This window comes from Octodon degus, unplaced genomic scaffold, assembly GCF_000260255.1.
Source record: "Octodon degus isolate 3935 unplaced genomic scaffold, OctDeg1.0 scaffold00147, whole genome shotgun sequence".
NCBI lineage: Eukaryota > Metazoa > Chordata > Mammalia > Rodentia > Octodontidae > Octodon > Octodon degus.
This window is the reverse complement of record NW_004524723.1, coordinates 1,636,197-1,655,342: the sequence shown is the minus strand read 5'-3', so window position 1 is coordinate 1,655,342 and position 19,146 is coordinate 1,636,197. Positions and strand designations below refer to the sequence as shown.

The following is a 19,146-nucleotide window of genomic DNA, read 5'->3' as shown; positions in this document are numbered from 1 at the left end:
ACAAAACTTGAAAAAGAATAGAAAAATGAAAGCTGTATCCTTAGTGTTAGACCCCGAAAAAAAAATTGGAAAAGTACACTGCAGACTAGGAAAGGGAAAGAAACTGACCAAGGGAAAGGAGCACCTGGGATAAGGGAAGGAGAATAGAATGAAAGAAGGAAGGAAAAAAGAAATAGATATGTGTGTATACACAGGATAGCTTGGATAGCTATGGTGCTGATTTCTGCTGGTCTGCGGAGAGGAGCGGTTAATGCTTCATTTTTTTCTCTCTCTCCTTTTTAATTTTGTCTTTCTTACCAATTTTTCATGCTTATATCTGGTAATCTGAGTAAATAATTTGAAGATGACAATATGCAATGTAACAACCATTGTTGAATTCCTATGATTTTGTTTAGCGAAATTCTGTATCATTTTTAATGTTTTTATTATTTTTATTCTCTCCCTCCCTCCCTCTCTCCCTCCCTCCCTCCCCCACTCCCCCCCACCCTCCCTCCCTCTTCCCCATCTTTTTTTGTGGTACTGGGGATTGAACTTGAGACCTTGTGCTTGCCAGGCAGGCACTTATGCCCCTGAGTTATATATCCCTGGCCCTATTTTTTATTCTCTTTTTAAAAATCTAAAAACAATAAATAAAAAGAAAACCACAAGAAATTAGATAGCAAAATGCCTAAAATAATGAATCTAAAAAGTATTGTTTAAAAAAATCTCCAAGACCTTCATACTAAAGAATGACCAACATTGCTGAGAGAAATAGAGAAGCAATACAATGCTGGGTAAAGCTAAGGATATCTCATGTTGATGGATTAGCAGTCTTACAGTTGTTACAGTAACACTCAGTGAAATCTTCCCATCCAACTGCAGTTGTTTTGTAGACTTTGGATGAGTAGATTTTCCTTGTACGGATGAAGCAATGTTAGCCTCATTATCCTATTGATAGAAATTCGCGGTGATGCTGATCAACATCAGCTCACATGTCGTCATCACCACGAATTCCTCAGGAGGCAGCCCTAAGTGTGGACCACGGGACAAACCCATGATGGAGGTGAAAGTGAGCAAGGAATTTCCAGAATGACACTGCCTAGGATAAGGGCTATGCAATTTTTAATTTATGCCAAATTATCTTCCAAACTTGTATCAATGTCTACTCCCAATAATTACTAGATCCATTATCAGAGTTTGTATTACTTGAATTGTAGATATAATTTCCTTTGTAAACACACTTTGAAAAATATATAAACCATTTTTGGAAAAAAAAAAATTTTTGGATTTTATTTCTGAAAGTCAAACATATAACAACCATTAGTTGTTTGCTGCAGGGCTGGGAGCCCCAAAGAAGAAAATAAATATCCTTGGGATGAACTGGGGCTCAAAAGATCATGCTGTGTGTATTTTAGGAAAAATTAAATTACAACCAGGGAGCAATCAGAGGCTAATCTTATTGCCACTCTCTTGATACAATCTTTTGGACACAGGTGGTTCCTGTCCTTTATCTCTCTTTCCTCTCTTCCACTACCCTCCCTCAAGTGCTGATAAGCATAGCTCTCTGCCTGCCTAATGGCTGTTTATGGGAGAATACCGGCACTATTCCATGTCATAATTCCTCCTTAAGCTCACAAGGAGACCACAGATCCATGGGGCCTGATATGGAGAAGAGTAAACCAGATTAGGGACTCACAGGAGATGGAAGCTATGGGGTGAGGGTAAAAAAATCTTAGCATTGATTCCACATACCTGGACCCACAAAAAATCATGAGAGTTGCTCTTTGAGGCTCCTGGGACACCCATCACTGACCATACCAAAATTCAGAAAAAAAGTTGACAAATTACAGCAATTTTGTTGCAGGAAAAACTACAATGAAAACATAAATATTTTATCACCTGGAAAAAGAGCTTGTGAAATGGAGTTGAACCCATATCAAACAAATGGGAATATCTAGTGTCTCATGCATAAAGTATTGTTTTAGAATACATAGGGTGGCTATCATATAGTATACATGATTTATCTCATTGTTCTTGAAAAATCAATATTATCTTTTGGATATAAGCCTAAATCTACAATGATGGATCTAATTTATTTTCACTGCTATATAATATTTCATAAATCCATTCAAAGACTGTATTTTCTTTTAAAACCATGATTTTTTTTCTTTACATTTAGGTATTTCATCCTTCTAGAATTCACTTCTTGTGTATATGAGACAGGTTTCCAAATTTTCTCTGTGTGGATTATCCCAAATTCACTTAAAATAACTTATCCTTTCCCAAATTATTACTATAGCTGCTTCTCTACAGAGGCAGTAAAAAGACAAATTCTCCATCTACTCAAATCTGTTTCCCTCAGTAATTGTCGCTCCTTCCCATCCTAATTTAAATGCTTCAGAATAAAACTTGAATGGTTAATTCTTCTCTCCCTGATTATTTGCATTCTTCAAAGTAATCTTCTGTTGTTGTTGTTGCTCACTAGTAGAGATCGAACTCTGGACCTTGCCCTTGCCAGGCAATACTTAAGCCACTGAGCTATGTCCCCAGCCCTTCTTGAAAATAATCTTGTTTCTTAATGTTTCTATATCAGTTTAAGGGCCATATTTTCAAGCTCTTTTCTTAACAATTCTGTTGAGACTTTGATTGGAAGTATGCTGAGTTTATCTATTACAGTGGGAAGAATCATCCCTTAGTGATGGACCCGCACATGCAACAGCTTTGGAATATCTCTTAATCTACCCAAAACTTACTTTCTATTCCTCTGTAACAATTTATGCTATTGTGCCCCTTGGTCCCCTATGATTTTGGTTGTTCCTTTGAATTTTTATTTTTATTCTTAAACTTTGGTAATATTATTCATGTCTCTGTATTAATATTTACTACTTATTTTTGCACTCAGATATCCTGCTGAACTCCTCAACAAGTGCAATGGCTTGTGCCTAGATGTGTCCCAAAAGCCTCATGTGGTCAGAGGTGGGGCTTTCTCAGAGGTGGCTGGATCTAGGGTGTGATTGTGTGATTGGTTCACAGAACAGTGTAGAATTAAGGACACCAGGATTGAGCATGTGACTGCTACCCACCCTGAGTATCCTGGGTAGGACGCAGGGGATAGCAGCTGCTGTGGCCGACCCTTGCTTGCTTTGCTGCTTTCTGCCACCATGTGCTGTTTTTCCTCTGCAGTGCCTGCCTGCCACCCACCCTGCCTCAGAGTTAGCTGATCACAGACTAAAACCTCTACAAACTGTAAGCTAAATAACTTTTCCTCCTTTAATTTTAGGTGTTGGGTATTTTGTTCCAGCAATGAGAAAAGTAGCTAAGACAAGAGGTTACATTGCTGTGCGGATTATCATGGTTTTTCCATTTGGCCATTATGTCATCTGCAAGTGGTGATGGATCTGTGACTCCGTTTATGATTCCTATGTCACTTGTAGCCAAGGCCTTCAGCGCCATGCTAAATTAGAGTTTTGATAGTGAGCCTGTTTCTTTTCTGCCTAATTTTTAAAGAGTCTGGTTCTAGGTTCTCACTATGGTCACAGTCTATGGGATTCTCCTAATCACTCCTTGGTCATTTCTTCACATTTCTGGTTTGCCAAGCTTTTCACTACATGTGTGTGTTTCTGTCAATTTTTATTAGCATTTCTGTATTTTTAAGATGATCCCACAGTGTTTCCCCTGTTAATAGAGTAGGTATCCTAGGGTGGGCTTGCTGCTCTGCTTTTCATGGTTCCAGCTGATCCTTCATGTGCATCATTCAACCCAGGAATGGTCCTGTTAGTCATCCAGTCCTGTCCTTCTGGGTCACTCTGGCTCTCTGCTTCACTGCATTGTTTGTTTTGTACAAATTCTCACTTACTCTTGCAGAACAAGTTAGCTGTCCTGTCTCTTATGATGTTTCTCAACAAATGAGCTAAGGACCTCTATTAGGCACTAGAACTCTCTCACTGTCCACTGTAACAGATTTTTAAAAATTCAATAATGTTAAATCTGGAGCATAAGATTAATCATAATTTTCATTTTTTTTTACATTTTATGTTCTTAAAAGCAGGGTATGTGCATCAAGGACTGATTCAGTTCATACTGGTTAACATAGAGTTAATGATAAACAGCTTATTCTGACTATTGTATTTATTGTCATCAGACAATTTTTTATATTTGTTAAATTTGTATTTGCTATTATTACTGTTGATTTGCATAATACCATAGTCCACAAGAATGAATCATCATTTCAAAAGTGATTTGCTAAAGTACAATGATAATGACAAAAATAGAAATGTAAATCCTACAGCATAAAATAAGGTCACCAGTATAAGTAATGAATGGACTCCATCATAAATAGAAAGCATGAGGGCCAGAGAGATAGCTCAGCAGACTGAGCACCTGCTTAGGCAAGTGCAGGGACTAGAGTTTGATCCCCAGCAACACATGCCGCACTGGGCCTGACCCTGGAAGCACTAACCAAGACCAGATGTAGTAGTGCACATGCCTGTAATCCCAGCACTGGAAGGCTGAAAACAGGAGGATCACTATGAGTCTGAGCTGCATATGAGACATTGTAGCAAATACATAAAAAAATAAAAACACAAAAAATGAGTTTTTCTATAACAAGTCAAGTGCAGAATGAATGTGGATAATCTCTCTTTTTTTTTTTGTATTTTAGGGAAGGGTCTACAGGGTGTTCAGGGTCTCACTACTAGATCAGACTCATAGTAATCTGCCTGTTTACAGCCTCCTAAGAGGTAAGATTACAGGTGCGCACCACCATGCCCAGTCTCAATTGCCATCTCAGTGTGCCCTGGGGGCGAGGCTGGCACGGCAGGCCTGGGGATTGAACCCCAGGCCACTGTGCCTGCATGCAAGCACTTTAATCCACTGAGCAATTTGGCTAGCCCTTTGCATAACCTTATAAAGACAGCTTTTAAATATATAAGAGGGCCAGCGAGATAGCTCAGCAGAGTAAAGCGCTTGCTTACGCAGAGGGCGAATGAGACTGGGCATGGTGGTGCGCACCTGCAATCCCAGCATTTGGGAGGCTGAAAAATAGAAGGATCACTATGAGTCCAATCTATGTAGCAAGGCCCTATAGAACCTGTACTAAATACAAAAATAAATAAATAAGAAAATAGAATGAATGGCAAAGAATAATGATCATTGAATTTTGTCAAACAGCATTTTTGTCAAATAATATCAAGCTACCAACACCTCCACATTATTTTCTAGTAAAGCCTATTAACCTCACATTTAAGCTAATTGACCATCTGTAGTACAAGGACAGATGCTTTCCCATGCAAAACTGTAAAATGTGATGCTGAAGTTTGAGACGACACCAAAACTAGAAGAGTCATTGTTCCTCCCTCAGATAAAACAAGCACAACTTGTGTGCACTAAGATGTGAAGCCAGCTTCAAAATCACTTACAAATATTGTTTTTGGAAAAGAAGCAAGAAAAACAATTGGTGGAATTTCTTTATCAAACTAAATCAATTTTGTATTCCTTATAATGTGCTTGGCATTTAAAATCAATGACTTCAGTACCATGAACAAAGAAATTTTACTTTATTTTTGAACAGAACTATGAATAAATAAGTTTCAGCATATGTTCACTATATACATGAGAGAGATATGCTTAATTACTTTCTTTCCTCCTTATCATGAAGAGATTTTCTTTCTTAAAGAATAATTTTTGGGGCTGGGGAGATGGCTCAGTGGAATAAGTGCTTCCCTAGCAAGTGCAAGGGTCTGAGTTCAATCCCGGGTTCCGCAAAAATAATAATAATAATAATAATAATTTTAAACTATCAAACAAAAAGGTAAGTTAGTCCCTGTCAAGCGTAAGCGTCTGAGTTCAATCCCAGTTCTGAAAAAAAAAAAAAAGGTAAGTTAGTTTGCACATCCATGTCTGTAACAATATTGTTCATAATGGTCAAAATTGGAAATAATTTATGTCCATCAATAGATGAATGGATAAAAAATCTGTAATATACAATGGAATATTATTCAGCCTGGAAAGTGGACGAGACTCTGAGACGTGTCACAACGTGAATGAATCTTGAGACACACGCTGTGTACAGCTAGTGCAACATAAGTGAATAACTGTACGGCTTCACTTATATACGGTGCTAAGGCAAAAAATAGAATAAAAGTTTCCAGGGAGCAGGCCATGGGAAGCTATTGCTTGACAGGTTTCATTCATTTCAGAGGATGAAAAAGTACTGGAACTGGATAGTGGTAATGGTTCCGCAACGTTGCGGATACCCTGCATTTCCCCGAGTTGTGTACTTTAAAGTAGTTAAGGTGGTAAATTTTTTATGTATGTTTTGCCAAAAAAGAAAATATTTTGGATAGCGGGGCTCAAACTCAGGACCTTGCGCTTGCCAGGCAGGAGCTTATGCCTGCTGTGCTACCTCCCTGAGCCCCCAGAATTTAAAAACACAGGCACGTCCAGTCAGCCTGGAAGAAGTCTCAGCCACGCGGTCAGCAAGGACAGACAGCGCCCTCCAAGCTGCAGGTCCTGCTTCCCGATTCCAACACACCTCTCACTAGGGCAAAAGCTGTGTCTCCGGGTCCTGATTTGCTATGAAGTGGCACAGGGGCAACAGTGCAGACTGCTGTGGTCAGTGAGAGTGCATGTTGCCAGGCTGCCGGACAGAGAGGAAAAGGGGGAAAGGTGCGGCGTCCCACAGAATGCCTCTGGCTGACAGACAAAATGGGCTTACGTGGTGTTTTGAACCTGAGGGATGATGTTTCTGTAAAGGACCATTCCTACAAATATAAATGGTTTGGCTCAGTGACCCATTCAAAATTCTGAATAGTATGTCTCTGATTGAGAGGCCTGAAGGTCAGGATTTCCAGTGATCAAACATCAGGTTTGGAGGGTCAGCACAAAGGGCTCAGTGACTAAGACTGACTTCTTTCTAAAACTCAGAGATTTTTTCATTCACCAAGAAGAAAACCTAAGGAAACACAAGAGCATGTTAAAAATCATGTCCCAATTCCACCAGGAGAGGCGGGGCCTCCGCTTCCTGCCCTCTCCTGAGCTGAGACAATCTGCCAGCGCTCAGCTGCAGTGAACTGGGGCCCTCAACCTCGGGAGGACACCTAAGCAATCCTCACGGAGAGCTCTCCCCATCACTTCTGGGTCTGTGTTTGATCTCAAGAGCAGGAAATATCCGTCAAAGCTTCGCAACAACCTATAATTCTGAGTTAAGATTTTCTAATTTAGAAAACATAAAGATGGGGGAGGGGGCCAACAAAACTTGGTTGATGCTGACAGCTCAAGCGGCTACACAGCCAAATATAGATTTCCCCATGAACAATTTTAAACACCATTTTTCTCTCACGGATATGAGAAAACATTGCCATTACTCACTTTGTACTTTAAGATATATGTGTTGTGGTTTAAAAAATTGCACAGTTCTAGAAGGATTTTAACAAAAAACAGCAAGCAATTTACTGTTCTCTATCTCCTTACGCTCATCCCCATTTTCCCAGAGGAAATGGCCTTCAGTTTTTTTTACCTCTTTCTTCCGGTATCTCTATCTCCAATAAGATACCCACAGTATTATATTTTCCATTCATATGGCTTCCTACCATAAAAAGAAAATAATTAGGGACACACACACTCACTCATTTCCTTCCACCCTAATCTCCCCAGTATAGCTGGAAATAGAGATGCTTGGAGAGGAGGGATGAAGCAGAGCCCCATCCTCTTCCACATTTCTACCAACAGGTTGGAAAAGGAGTCTCCATCCTCCACAGGACAGGGAGCCCCTGGGAGCCTCCTGTGACCAGAGGGCCTTTGTTCCTCATCTGCCACTGCCAGTTGCCTACCTTCAAAGGCTTCTGTCTGTCTCAGCACTACACCACCCCACCTCCCATCCATCTGCATGATGGATCTGTTTTGCCACCTGTATCTTGTCTTCTTACCTACTTTTCTTCCTTTTTCCACCCTGGAGATGTCCTTTGTGAGTGGCCCCAAGCCCCTTCCTCCCTCCTGCAGAAGATGCAGCCAGCTACCTCCTTGGTGCAGCTCATGCCCTTTCCATCCTCCTCTCTAGGTATATCTTCACTGGTATTTACACCTTCGAAGCTTTGATAAAGATACTGGCGAGAGGATTCTGTCTGAATGAATTCACCTATCTGAGAGATCCCTGGAACTGGCTGGACTTCAGCGTCATTACCCTAGCGTGAGTATTTCCTGTGTTGATTTGTGTGTTGCTCTGGGCTTCTGGAGGTGTCCAGGGTCCCAATCTGGTTGTGTTTCTTTGTTTTAGAACCTCATGGCCTGGGGTTTTCTTGCCATAAAATGTTACTTTCGGAATCACTCTTCAGGCCTAGTGCCATCCCCACAGGGACAAGTCCAGGACTTCAGATCTGAGTTGGTAGCTGGCCAAAGAGGTTCAGCACTGTGCCGTTCTTGTGTGGAGGCATCTCACTGAGGAGCTGCATCTGAGATGAGCTGCCCCGTGCTGCATGTGTGCACTTTCAGCTGTGTAGATCAGAGCTCCTGGATCGCAATGCATGTCCTACGATGATCCATGTGATGGAGAGAGAATGTGATGATTACCTCAGGACAGTGTCAGTCTATGGATGGTAGCGCCGTGAAGGTTCAGTGCTTTCTCTGGCCTTCCCGGGGTTCATGTACCCAAGATCATGCTGCACACGTGTGCTGTGTGCACTCCTGAGCTCCTCTCCTTGCAAGAGTACTGTCTGCCTTCTTGTTTTACAGATACATCGGCACAGCAACAGACCTAAAGGGGTTCTCAGGCTTGAGGACATTCCGAGTTCTCAGAGCTTTAAAAACAGTTTCTGTGATCCCAGGTGAGCAGTTTTAACCAATAAATTTATTCACCGAGAAAATGTTAGCTTCCACACCTAATACCCTCCCTGGATTATCACAACAACACTGCAAAGTTTGAGGGCAAGGACTATTGTGTCTATTCAAGAGACAAAGAAACCAAGGTCCTGAGAATAGAAAACACAAGGCTAGGTCCTCGTCACTCATGAAAGGCACAGTGTGACCAAGAAATTGGCTGCCCCGGTTCCTAGGCCAAGGCTCTGTCTACTTCCCCCATACCTCACCATCAATAAATGACAGGACAGTCAATTTCTTATTGCTTATTCTTGCCATGAGGTCTGAGGCAAAAGCCCCAGTTGTATTCTCATTTCTACCTTACACTAAAAATTTAAATTTAAGGGCCAGGGACATAGCTCAGTGGCACAAGTGCCTTCCTGGCAAGCACAAGGTCCTGAGTGTGATTTCTGGTAAATAAATAAATAAAATTTAAATTTAAGATGGGAAGGAAGAGATAAATCATCCTTAACTTCTGATGCCTTCACCATTTCCATAGCGCAAAAAAACTCAAGCCCCAATTCTGTCATTGAACCTGCAGAGGAGAAAAAAAGTTGGGTATACGGACAAAGAATTCAGAAACAAAAGTGGTCTACAAAAGCTCATCTCACTAGACCTCTGAAAGCTCTTGTCATAAGTAGCCCAGTAACCACTCATCCACTACTAGGCTGACAGTGGTGAAGCCAGGGACAAGGTGAATTGGCCTGAAGCGGGACTCAGCGCTTCCTCCTTGTGGTAAAAAGACAAGCTCCCCTCCTGGTCTGAGAATCTTTTCCTTCATCCATTAAATAGAAGCACTAGTGTCAGGCGTGAGGGGAGAGCTCAGTGGGAGAGTGCTTGCCTGGTAAGTGTGAAGCCTTGGGTTTGATTCCAAGCACCACAGAGAAGAAACAAACAATTACCCTTCTAGAGTCGGGAAGTCCCATTCTCCTAGTCTATAAGACCATGTCTTGATCTATAGGAAAAAATGGAAAACTTTTTACTAACTTCCACTGGACAAAACTGGCATCTCTTTACTTACTCCTAGCCAGGAAGATCCTGGTTTTTGTTTATGAGACCTGGTCTGTCTGGTCTCCACTGAGGCCTCCTCCCTTTGCCTTCCCTCAACGGATCTTGCATCAAGTTCCAGAATCCATTGTTTCCACCAACACGCCAGACCCTGGCTCGTCTCCCAGTCTCATCTGTGCACTTTGTCCTCCCTCCTCACTTCACTCATGTTCATCCCTCAGGGCTCTGCCAAGATGTCAACTCCTCAAAACATCACGCTGGCCTTTTCCAAATTTCTGCCCTGAGCTTCAGTTGACAGCGTACCTGGGCCTAGTTCTAGATGGATTATTTGTCCACCAAAATGACAGAGTGTCTTAGATGTTCCCCCTTTCACCCTCTGTGACTCAGTGTTTTCATGGTCTTATCAGGTAGCTCCTTGATGACTCACCACCAATTGAATGTCACCAGAGTCTGGGTTGCTCACCCCTCCTTCTTGAGTTGATTCCAGGCTCTTCTCGTCTTGAACAAAACTAGCAAGAAGCAGCGGCAGAGTGTATTTGAAAAAGTAAAAATGAGGAGTGTGAGAGAAAAACTGTCTCTGTAGAGCAAACTTAGTCTTAGTAAAAGAAGAAAAAGCAAGATAAAAGTACACCTTGGAGGAAGCAGGGCCGGTTATCATGAGGAAAGCCACCATAGCAAGCTCTTCTTGGCAACTGTGTCCTTTTATACTGTTCAAATCTTGAGGGAACCTACAAGAACATCTACATGTGGTTCCTAGGAGGCAGTGCTGACATCCCACACCTCAGGCTGAGGTCTAGGCCATCCTAACAAGTTCTCACGAGAGGTCCATGTGTGGGGTTTTGGGAACTGTTCTGTGCATGTGTTATGGGATCTTTGGAATTAATAAGTCATACCTATTTCCTTAGCCATGTCAGTCTCACTCAATTGCTTGGTTCTTCCCTTGTTGCTTTTGTGTCTTTTTTTTTTTTGTCTGTATTTATCTATGCAAAAATGTGAAATACAAGCCCTGGACAGTTCCAAGTCTCATATTGCCCTCCCTACCCTCCCAGAGTGAAGTCCATACATCCTAAGCCTTGACCTGTGTCCCAGAACTGAAATGAGTCTAGAAAGATAGATGCAAAATACTGGGGTGAAGGGAGTGGCCTCACATCTAGAACAGGGCATGGAACAGAGTAGGTGCTCCACAATTTCTCTAATTGAATTGGAATGCCTGGAATGCATTAGCCCTGAAATGATAAGAAATATGTTTCCTGGATCTCAGTTGTTTATTTTTAAGAGGACTATAGGCCACCCTGCCCCTCAGGGCAATTGCAAAATTCCCATCAGAAGCTGAGCTGGGAACTGCCAGGGTTTGTAACTATCTTACACCTGTGTGTGGAGAGAAGAAATGGAGCAAGGACTCATGCGGGTGTTGAGTCAGCCCCATCCACGTCCATGGAGCAGTCTCACTGTCATCTCCCCACAGGGTTGAAGGTCATCGTGGGCGCTCTGATCCACTCGGTGAGGAAGCTGGCTGATGTGACCATCCTCACTGTCTTCTGCCTGAGCGTCTTCGCCTTGGTGGGCCTGCAGCTCTTCAAGGGAAACCTCAAAAACAAGTGCGTCAGAAATAGCACAGCTCTGGAGCAGGCCACCAACTGTTCCTGTGAGTGAAACTTGTGCCTCAGAGACCAAGGACTACCTGGGGCCTGGGGACCCTGTGAACAAAGGGAAAAGTGTTCAAACTCTGTACATCTTTTAGTCATTTTGTAATTTTGTAATTTTTTTTTTTTTAAGCTTATTTCAGTTTGGTTTAGTTTGGCTTGGCTTGGCTGGGCTGGGCTGGGCTGGGCTGGGCTGGGCTAGGATGGGCTGGGATTGGATTGGATTCAATTGGATTGGTTTGGTTTTTCATTTTGAGGCACTTAGGTAGAACCCAGGCCCTCATACACACTAAGACAAATGCTCTACTACTGAGCTACACTCCTACCCCATTTTATTTTATTTTTGAAATTTACTATTTATTTATTCATTTATTTATTTTTGGTACTGGGGATTGAACTCAGGACCTTGAGCCTGCCAGATAGGTGCTTATGCCACTGAGCTATCTCCCTGGCCCCCTACCTCCATTTTAAATTTTATTTTGAGATGAAGTTTCACCAACTTGCCCATGTATTAGCACCCCCAAATTGCAATTGCAATCCTCCTACCTCAGTCTTCTGAGTGTTACAGAGCTGTGTCTCCACACCCAGCTAGCTAGACATTCATTTTGAATCTTTCTTCCTATTGGAATGCTCTTTTGGAGCAGTGCTTTAGTTTTGGGTCCTCCATTTCTTGTTTTCCTAGTACCCTATTTGTAAGGAAATGTGCTTTTAAATCCAGAAGCAAGCCATTCTGGCTCTGCTGGAGAAAGCGTAGCACCAAGTCGCTACCCAGCTCTTTCCAGATGCAACTTCTGTCTTCCACATGGCTCCAGGTGTCCACCAGGCACCCACTGGGGGCACAGCTCCCCTTCCTTGGGCAGAAGACTACATGGGCCTGGCTGGAAGGTGCAGAATTGTCTGTGAGGCCTTTGTTTCTCCCCTTTTGGCAGATGATTATGCTTTTAAGCCAGGTACTTCGGACCCCTTGCTGTGTGGCCACGGAGCTGGTGCAGGGTGAGTATCCCATCTGTGCCTGGCATCCCTTCCTCCCTGTTATCCTCAGCATTTTCTGGGCAAAGACAGGGTTACAGGTACTGAGAAAGTTGTATAAATGTGTAAGCCAAGGTCTTGGCCATCCTAGGACTCACAGGAAGGGAATAGGAGGCAGCTTTTGTCCTCTAACAAATCTTGGGGTCGCCAAAATTGCATAAGACAGCAACCATTTAAATGAATCAATATTTTGGTGCTTAATCCTGACTCTTGACAACTGGTCATTGGATGGCACTATCTGGCTTATTCCTGCCTCTGCAGAACATGCACAGAGCCACCATGGATGGGCTGGCAGGCCTTGGGTGCTCTCTCCCTCTCGGCTTCTCCCTCCCAGTAGTCCATTGCCAGCCTGTTCTGTTGAAGAGTCAGGGTTCCAAGAGAAACAGTGGAGGCATGAACATTCTCCTGACTTCTAGGCTTAAAAGGGGGCAGTGTCATGCTTTTCCATTCTGCTGCCAAGCAAGGCACAGGCCTGTAGAGATGCAGTGGGTGGGGAGATGGACTTGCCCTCTCCATGGGTGGAGCTGCAGATCTCCTTGCAAAGGGACGTGGCCATTTCTGCAAATGATCTATCACAGAAACACATGTATGTCAAATAGAATTGTATCAAATGCTTTATGTTTAATCACCGTGGCTAACTCCATTCTATGGGTTTCATTATTCTTACATAAGAGAAGAAGAAGAAAAACAGGCAGAACACTGCAATTTCGAATTCTTACAGAGGTCAGGCACATAACAACAAATGAACAGAGCCGGCAGAGGGAACCATGGCAACTGAGAGTTCAAGCCCATCTAAGGGGGCAGCTGCTGCTCGGCCCAGCTTCTGTTGTCACGTGGAAGTGAGCGACCACTGCTTCCAGCTCTTCCAACTTTAAAAGAAAGACCAGAAATTAAGACTTTTTATGTCAACTCTTGCAGATATGAACTTGGCTACCAGTTCCCCAAAATGTCTACACATTGTATTGACCAAACAACATATTTTTGCAGATTAAATTCAGTCTGCCGACTGCCAGCTTTTTTCTCTCCAGTACATCTGCATAAAGATACTGCAATGCAGAGAATACGTTCTGTGCCAGATGCTCCTGAGGCTGGGTACCCCTGAGAGGGAACAGTGTGAAGTGAAGAAGGTTAGGGACAGCTTCCTGGAGCAGGGGTCAGGGTCAGAATGCAAGGGCAGATAGGATCCTCCAGCTGGGTGAGCAAGAGATGTTTGGATGGAGGCCGTAACAAGTGGCAGAACAGAACGTGAGACTCAGCGAAGGCTTGAGGACCTCTCAGCTCTGCCTGCTGGTTTGCCAGTGGAGAAGGCATAGACAGAAAAGGTTGGGCCTACATTGCTCACATCAGACTGGCTAGGACCTGTGTGAGGCTCCCCCTCCATCAGCTCACCAGGAAAGGATCTCAGATAGAACTGAGGAGTAGCACAAACAGGAGAAGTTGGTCAGGATCGAGCTTCTTGGCTACTTTCTTCCCAAATGCACTGGGAATGACTTGGAGAGAAGATTGTTCTGATGCCAGTTTTCTTTTTTTCTGATGTTAATTTAAACCAGGGACCCTTATAGTGTCCCCACCTTCCTCCAGAGAGGCAGGTCCTGGCCAACCACTAGAAGAGGGCACCAGATTGCAGGCTGGGCGGGTAGAGAGAAGGCAGCTCAGGAGAACAGCAGAATGAGCCCTGTGGGGCCTTCTATGAATGCCAGACCTGAGCTTGTGCTGAGAACCCAAGCAAAGGCCCATGTGCCCTAGTGGCATTGTGGAAGGAAAGCCTAGGGTCCCAGGTGGTGCACGTGTACTAGAAAACACCTGCTGATTCTCCGCATTCTCTCGCATATGCAGTAAGATGAAATAATACCATGACTGTGTAAATGTTTAAAACATCTGTGGTAACCAGGTGTGGTGGCTCACACTTTTAATCCCAGCACTCAGGAGACTAAGGCAGGAGGATCACAGAGTTCAGTGCCAGCCTGGACTACAAAGTGAGTGCAAGGCCAACCTGAACTGCATGATGAAACCCTGTCTCCAAAAGACAACAATAAATAAATAAAACATCTGTTACAGTAAAAGACACATTGTCATTAATACCCTCATACCCCCTTGCTTCTAACACACATTGTTCTTGCCACTTTGTGAAGCAGTTCTGGAAGTTCTCTTTCATGAGTGTCTTCTAACATGTTTTTGTGGCTCTCTCAGTATCCTGAATTGGCTCAAACCATTCACCTTTTCATGGTCATTTTGGGGAAGAGCCAGAAATTACACAGTGCCAGACCCATTGAATAAGGTAGAAAAGAACATGCTGTAGTGTGTCTTGCAAACCTGCCTTTCCATTGGATGGCACTGGGCAGCAGCATTGGCTATATGTTCTGTCACACTTTATGGACACTCATGAAAGAGGACTTCTGGAACTGCTTCAGAAAGTGACAAGAATGATGGGAACGTGTGTTTGAAGTGAATGGGAGAATTTTGAGGGGGGGATAAATAGCAATGTATATTTGACTGTGATAATCTTTTTGTATTAAATACTCATTAGATACCTTGACCAGGCTTTATATGTCAGTCCAGCACCTCCTTTTGGTAGCTGACAAGGCTAAGAGTAACAAAAGTTTTAATTTGTGCTTTATATGTAACATGTGTTATGTTGAGGGTACTTTGCAAGAGATTGCACCTTGGTCTCATTTAGTCCTTGGAGTTCTGACTGTTGACACATCGTGCAATTAGCTGCATGTGATGGCTGAGGCAAGGCTTTATGGAAAATGCAGAACTGAGCTTGTACTCCAAGCTAATTAGGAAATCTACAGAGCACTGGTCACCTAGCTCCTTAGGGGAGCAAATAAAGACACCACCATTGAATGTGGGCCTGCAGAGTAAGAGAGCCTGCAGTCAAAGTTGGATGTAGAATTGTAATTGATTGTCACTATTGATCAGCACTCTACCCAACCTACTGTCCTGAAGCTGTGTGTTCAGATGAACATCAGGGATAAAGACCAGAGGCCGGTGTCGGGGAGGACTCATGCGAGTAAGGGAACCCTCAACTTCACACAAGACCTTGTTTCCTTGGACAGGGCGTGGCCTGAGCCAGGGATTCATTGTGGTGATATCGCCCTACCCTCTCATTACAAGAGATAGTGAGGAGTCCACCAGGGCCAGCCATCTTTCTTGGCTCCCTTCACTTGCCAGTCCAAGAGAGAGTCAGGTTGTAGAATGGCTGTATGTCCCCTTTTTAAGGAATATGCTGGTACCTGTATGGTTTTAGAACCTGACTTCTCTTGGAATCCTTGCTTTCTTATCTGTAAAGAAGGATCATTAAGATGATTACAGTATAGCGAAGCATGTAGGGATGGTAGAGGGACATAGTAAGTGTCATTTTCATTGTCACATATAGTTCAGTAAATTTGACTAAATAGGTACTTCTTTAATAGACAGTGCTGCAGATGACACCAACGGGCTCATGACTGAAGTCCTCGTTATTGTTGCTGACTGTCCTTTTCCCAGTGTGAACTGGCATCTTGGCAGCTTACAGGATCATGTTTGGGCAGTTATCTGGCTACCTCTCCAGACATGAAATTCTGCAGTAAAGTAGTATTACCCCCATTTTATGGATAAAAGAAACAGTCCTCGAAAGACTAAATGTCTAAGGTCATTTAGCTGATAAAGGAAAACCAGGCCTTGAACTTGGAAGTCTGACTTCAAATCCTGTGGGTTTCCTGCAACCCAAAGCAGGGCATAAGGGAAAGAGGGTCTGCACAATCATGGCCTTCTCTGTTCTTGCTGCAGCCTGTGCCCTGATGGTTATATCTGCCTCAAAACTTGTGACAACCCAGATTTTAACTACACCAGCTTTGATTCCTTTGCTTGGGCTTTCCTCTCCCTGTTCCGCCTCATGACGCAGGATTCCTGGGAACGCCTCTACCAGCAGGTATTGATCTGCTTGTCCCCAACCTGACCTGGCTGGACGCTGGTAGTCAGCTGCATGGTGTACTTTTCCTGGAGGATCTTGACTTCACCGCAGGGGTCCGTGTGCTATAAGTACAGGTCTCTCTCTTTCCCTTGAATCTGCAGACCCTCAGGGCTTCTGGGAAAATGTATATGGTCTTTTTTGTGATTGTCATCTTCCTGGGATCTTTCTACCTGGTCAACTTGATCCTGGCTGTGGTCACTATGGCATATGAAGAACAGAACCAGGCAACTATTGCTGAAATTGAGGCAAAGGAGAAGAAGTTTCAGGAGGCCCTTGAGATGTGCCGGAAGGAGCAAGAGGTTTGTGAGGGACAAAAGCTTTGGGAAACCGATAGTCAAGTGTTCACTTTTGAACTGAGGTCTGGAGAAGAGTGAATGACTTAGAAACCATCTTGTTTCACTTAGGTTAAGGCTACTGTTCTAGGGAGCTCAGGAGAATGCATCTCAGGGACTGTCTTGGGTCAGATTTCTCTTAAAGAGAAGACCTGAGTGAGGATTCTTTTTTTTTTTTTTTTTTTTTTTTTTTTTTGTGTGTGTGTGTGTGTGTGTGTGTGTGTGTGTGTGTGTGTAGCCAGCTCAGCCCACCAGGGGGCGGGGCTGGCTGGCATGTGGTGCTGGGGGATTGAACCGTGGTCCCTGTGCTTTGCTAAGCTTGTTCTAACTAGGTGCTTTAGACCACTGAGCCATCTCACCAGCCCCTGAGTGAGGATTCTTATACAGATAATTTTTTCAGAGTCTTCTGGGGAGTAGGGGAGTGAAGCAAGTAAGGAGTGGAACTAAACAGTGAAGGGGTCTCAGCTGAGCCCCTGGCACACACTGGAGCTTGATTCTGCCCTAGCCTCAGCCGAGCAAGGGGGCCAGTCTTCTGTACACCTGCACACAGGGCAGGATGCCAAAGAAGTTCTTTCCACCAAGCTGCAGCTATAAGCATTAGCCCCTGGGGAGGGCCGTACAGACTTGGTCACAGACACCAGTGGTTTAGGATTGGTGAAGAAGGAGACCCAGAGGTCACTTTGTCTTAGTTACTTTTCCCATTGCTGAGACAAAATACCCAGCACCCAAAGTTGAAGAAGGGAAGATTTATTTAGCTTCCAGTTTGTGAAGGTTTCAGTCTGTAATCAGCTGGCTCCAAGGCAGGGTGATGTGGCAGAGGAGCAAAATGGTGGCAGTGGAAGACAGCATAAGCAACAAGAGTAAACAGGGGCAGCAAGGTTCTTTTCTTCCCTTTTATTGGGGGGCAGGCTGCCTTCCCTAGGGTGGGTGTAGTACTCATACCCATAAGCATGGACAATGAATCAATCACAAATTCTAGATTCAGCCGCCTCTGAAGAGCCCCCACCTAGTGATTGCATGAGGCTCTGGTGGACTATCCAGACACAAACCATAACCCTGTTCCCACCATGTCTTCACCCCAGCGCCAACCAGGTGCTAACCCTTAACTGCCTGTGTTCCAGCTCCCCCCAGCCTTGTAACAGGCTGTGTTCTGGGAGGCACATTCATGCTCTTCCCAACCTTACGCTCCTGGCTTCAGCTGCTCTTCTCTTCCCCCAGGTACTGGCGGCTCTGGGGATTGACACAGCCTCTCTGCCTTCTCACAATGGGTCCCCGTTAACCTCCAAAAATGCCAGTGAAAGCAAGCACAGAAGAAAGTCGAGAGTGTCAGAGGGCTCCATGGAGGACAGCAAGTCACTCCAGTCAGACTCTTACAACCAGCGCAGGATGGTAAGGGGCTTGAACGTGGGCTCTGAAGCTCACCCACCTTTAGGGTATCACTGTGGACCAATGGGCTGAAGTGGGAAGTTTGCAGAGGGAGAGAACTGGAGGCTCGGAGATCAGAAGGAAGTTTCAGTCACCCCAGCCCCCACCCCGATGGTGGCCTAAACTGGCACAGGGGCACTGTAGATTGAGGGTAAGGGGTCAGTCATAAGGGTCATTTTGGGGTGGAAGGAACCAAGAAGATTGGGATTGTAGAAAATGGAAAAAGGAAAAATAAGTCCAAAATGACTCCCAGTTTCAGGATAGGGCCTTGGATGGGTGGGGGTTCTGAGGCAGAGCCCTGGAGGCAGAGCTCAGTTTGAGAGGGAAGAAGGAACTGTATTGTTCATACAGCTCCTTCATCCAACACCAGTCAGCTGCCCTTGGGTGTGCTGATGGGAGGGCTGGGGCTCTGGTTGCGGCTTCTCTGTTTCAGTCCTAAAGTCTCAACAAGCTTTCTGACCTAATGCTTCTGGCCCTGTAGCTCCAATTGTCACCTGCTCTTGGCAGAAAGATCCCAGTGCCTGTCTATGTGACACAATCCACCCTTGGGATGCTTCAACACCTCGCCTTAATAACTTTCTGCCTCTCACTCCAAGATTCCCTCATCAAATTGCCTTCCCCTACCTCCCCTTCCTTCACCTTTTAAAGGTGAGCCCCTTTAAATTCCTGTGTGTACCAAATACCTCCATTCCAAAGGCCTGAGAGATAGGATTCCTTGTATGGAAGGGTAGTTCCCACCCTAAGAGTCTGGGAAGGGGTGAACAGGGTGTTTTTTAGATTTCCTGTGCCAGGGAAGGAAGTTTTCCACACATAAATCTTTCCAGTCCCTAGATTTATGTGTGCCGCTACATACACAGACACACATACATGTACTCTGGCTTCGGTGACGCACCATGTGGGAGGATGCACCGTATGGCAGAACACC

The 19,146-nt window shown here is 44.2% G+C and overlaps 1 protein-coding gene across 1 annotated transcript in view; it reads left to right on the top strand.

Annotated features, from left to right (window-relative positions):
* Nucleotides 1-19,146, top strand: part of Scn10a (sodium voltage-gated channel alpha subunit 10) — a 90,210-nt gene that overhangs the window by 13,872 nt on the left and 57,192 nt on the right. Inside the window, exons 4-10 of the mRNA XM_004642215.1 lie at nt 8,036-8,164; nt 8,707-8,798; nt 11,303-11,487; nt 12,403-12,473; nt 16,281-16,422; nt 16,566-16,763; nt 18,015-18,185. Coding sequence (XP_004642272.1) covers nt 8,036-8,164; nt 8,707-8,798; nt 11,303-11,487; nt 12,403-12,473; nt 16,281-16,422; nt 16,566-16,763; nt 18,015-18,185 — 988 coding nt within the window. The remainder of the gene's footprint in view (nt 1-8,035; nt 8,165-8,706; nt 8,799-11,302; nt 11,488-12,402; nt 12,474-16,280; nt 16,423-16,565; nt 16,764-18,014; nt 18,186-19,146) is intronic.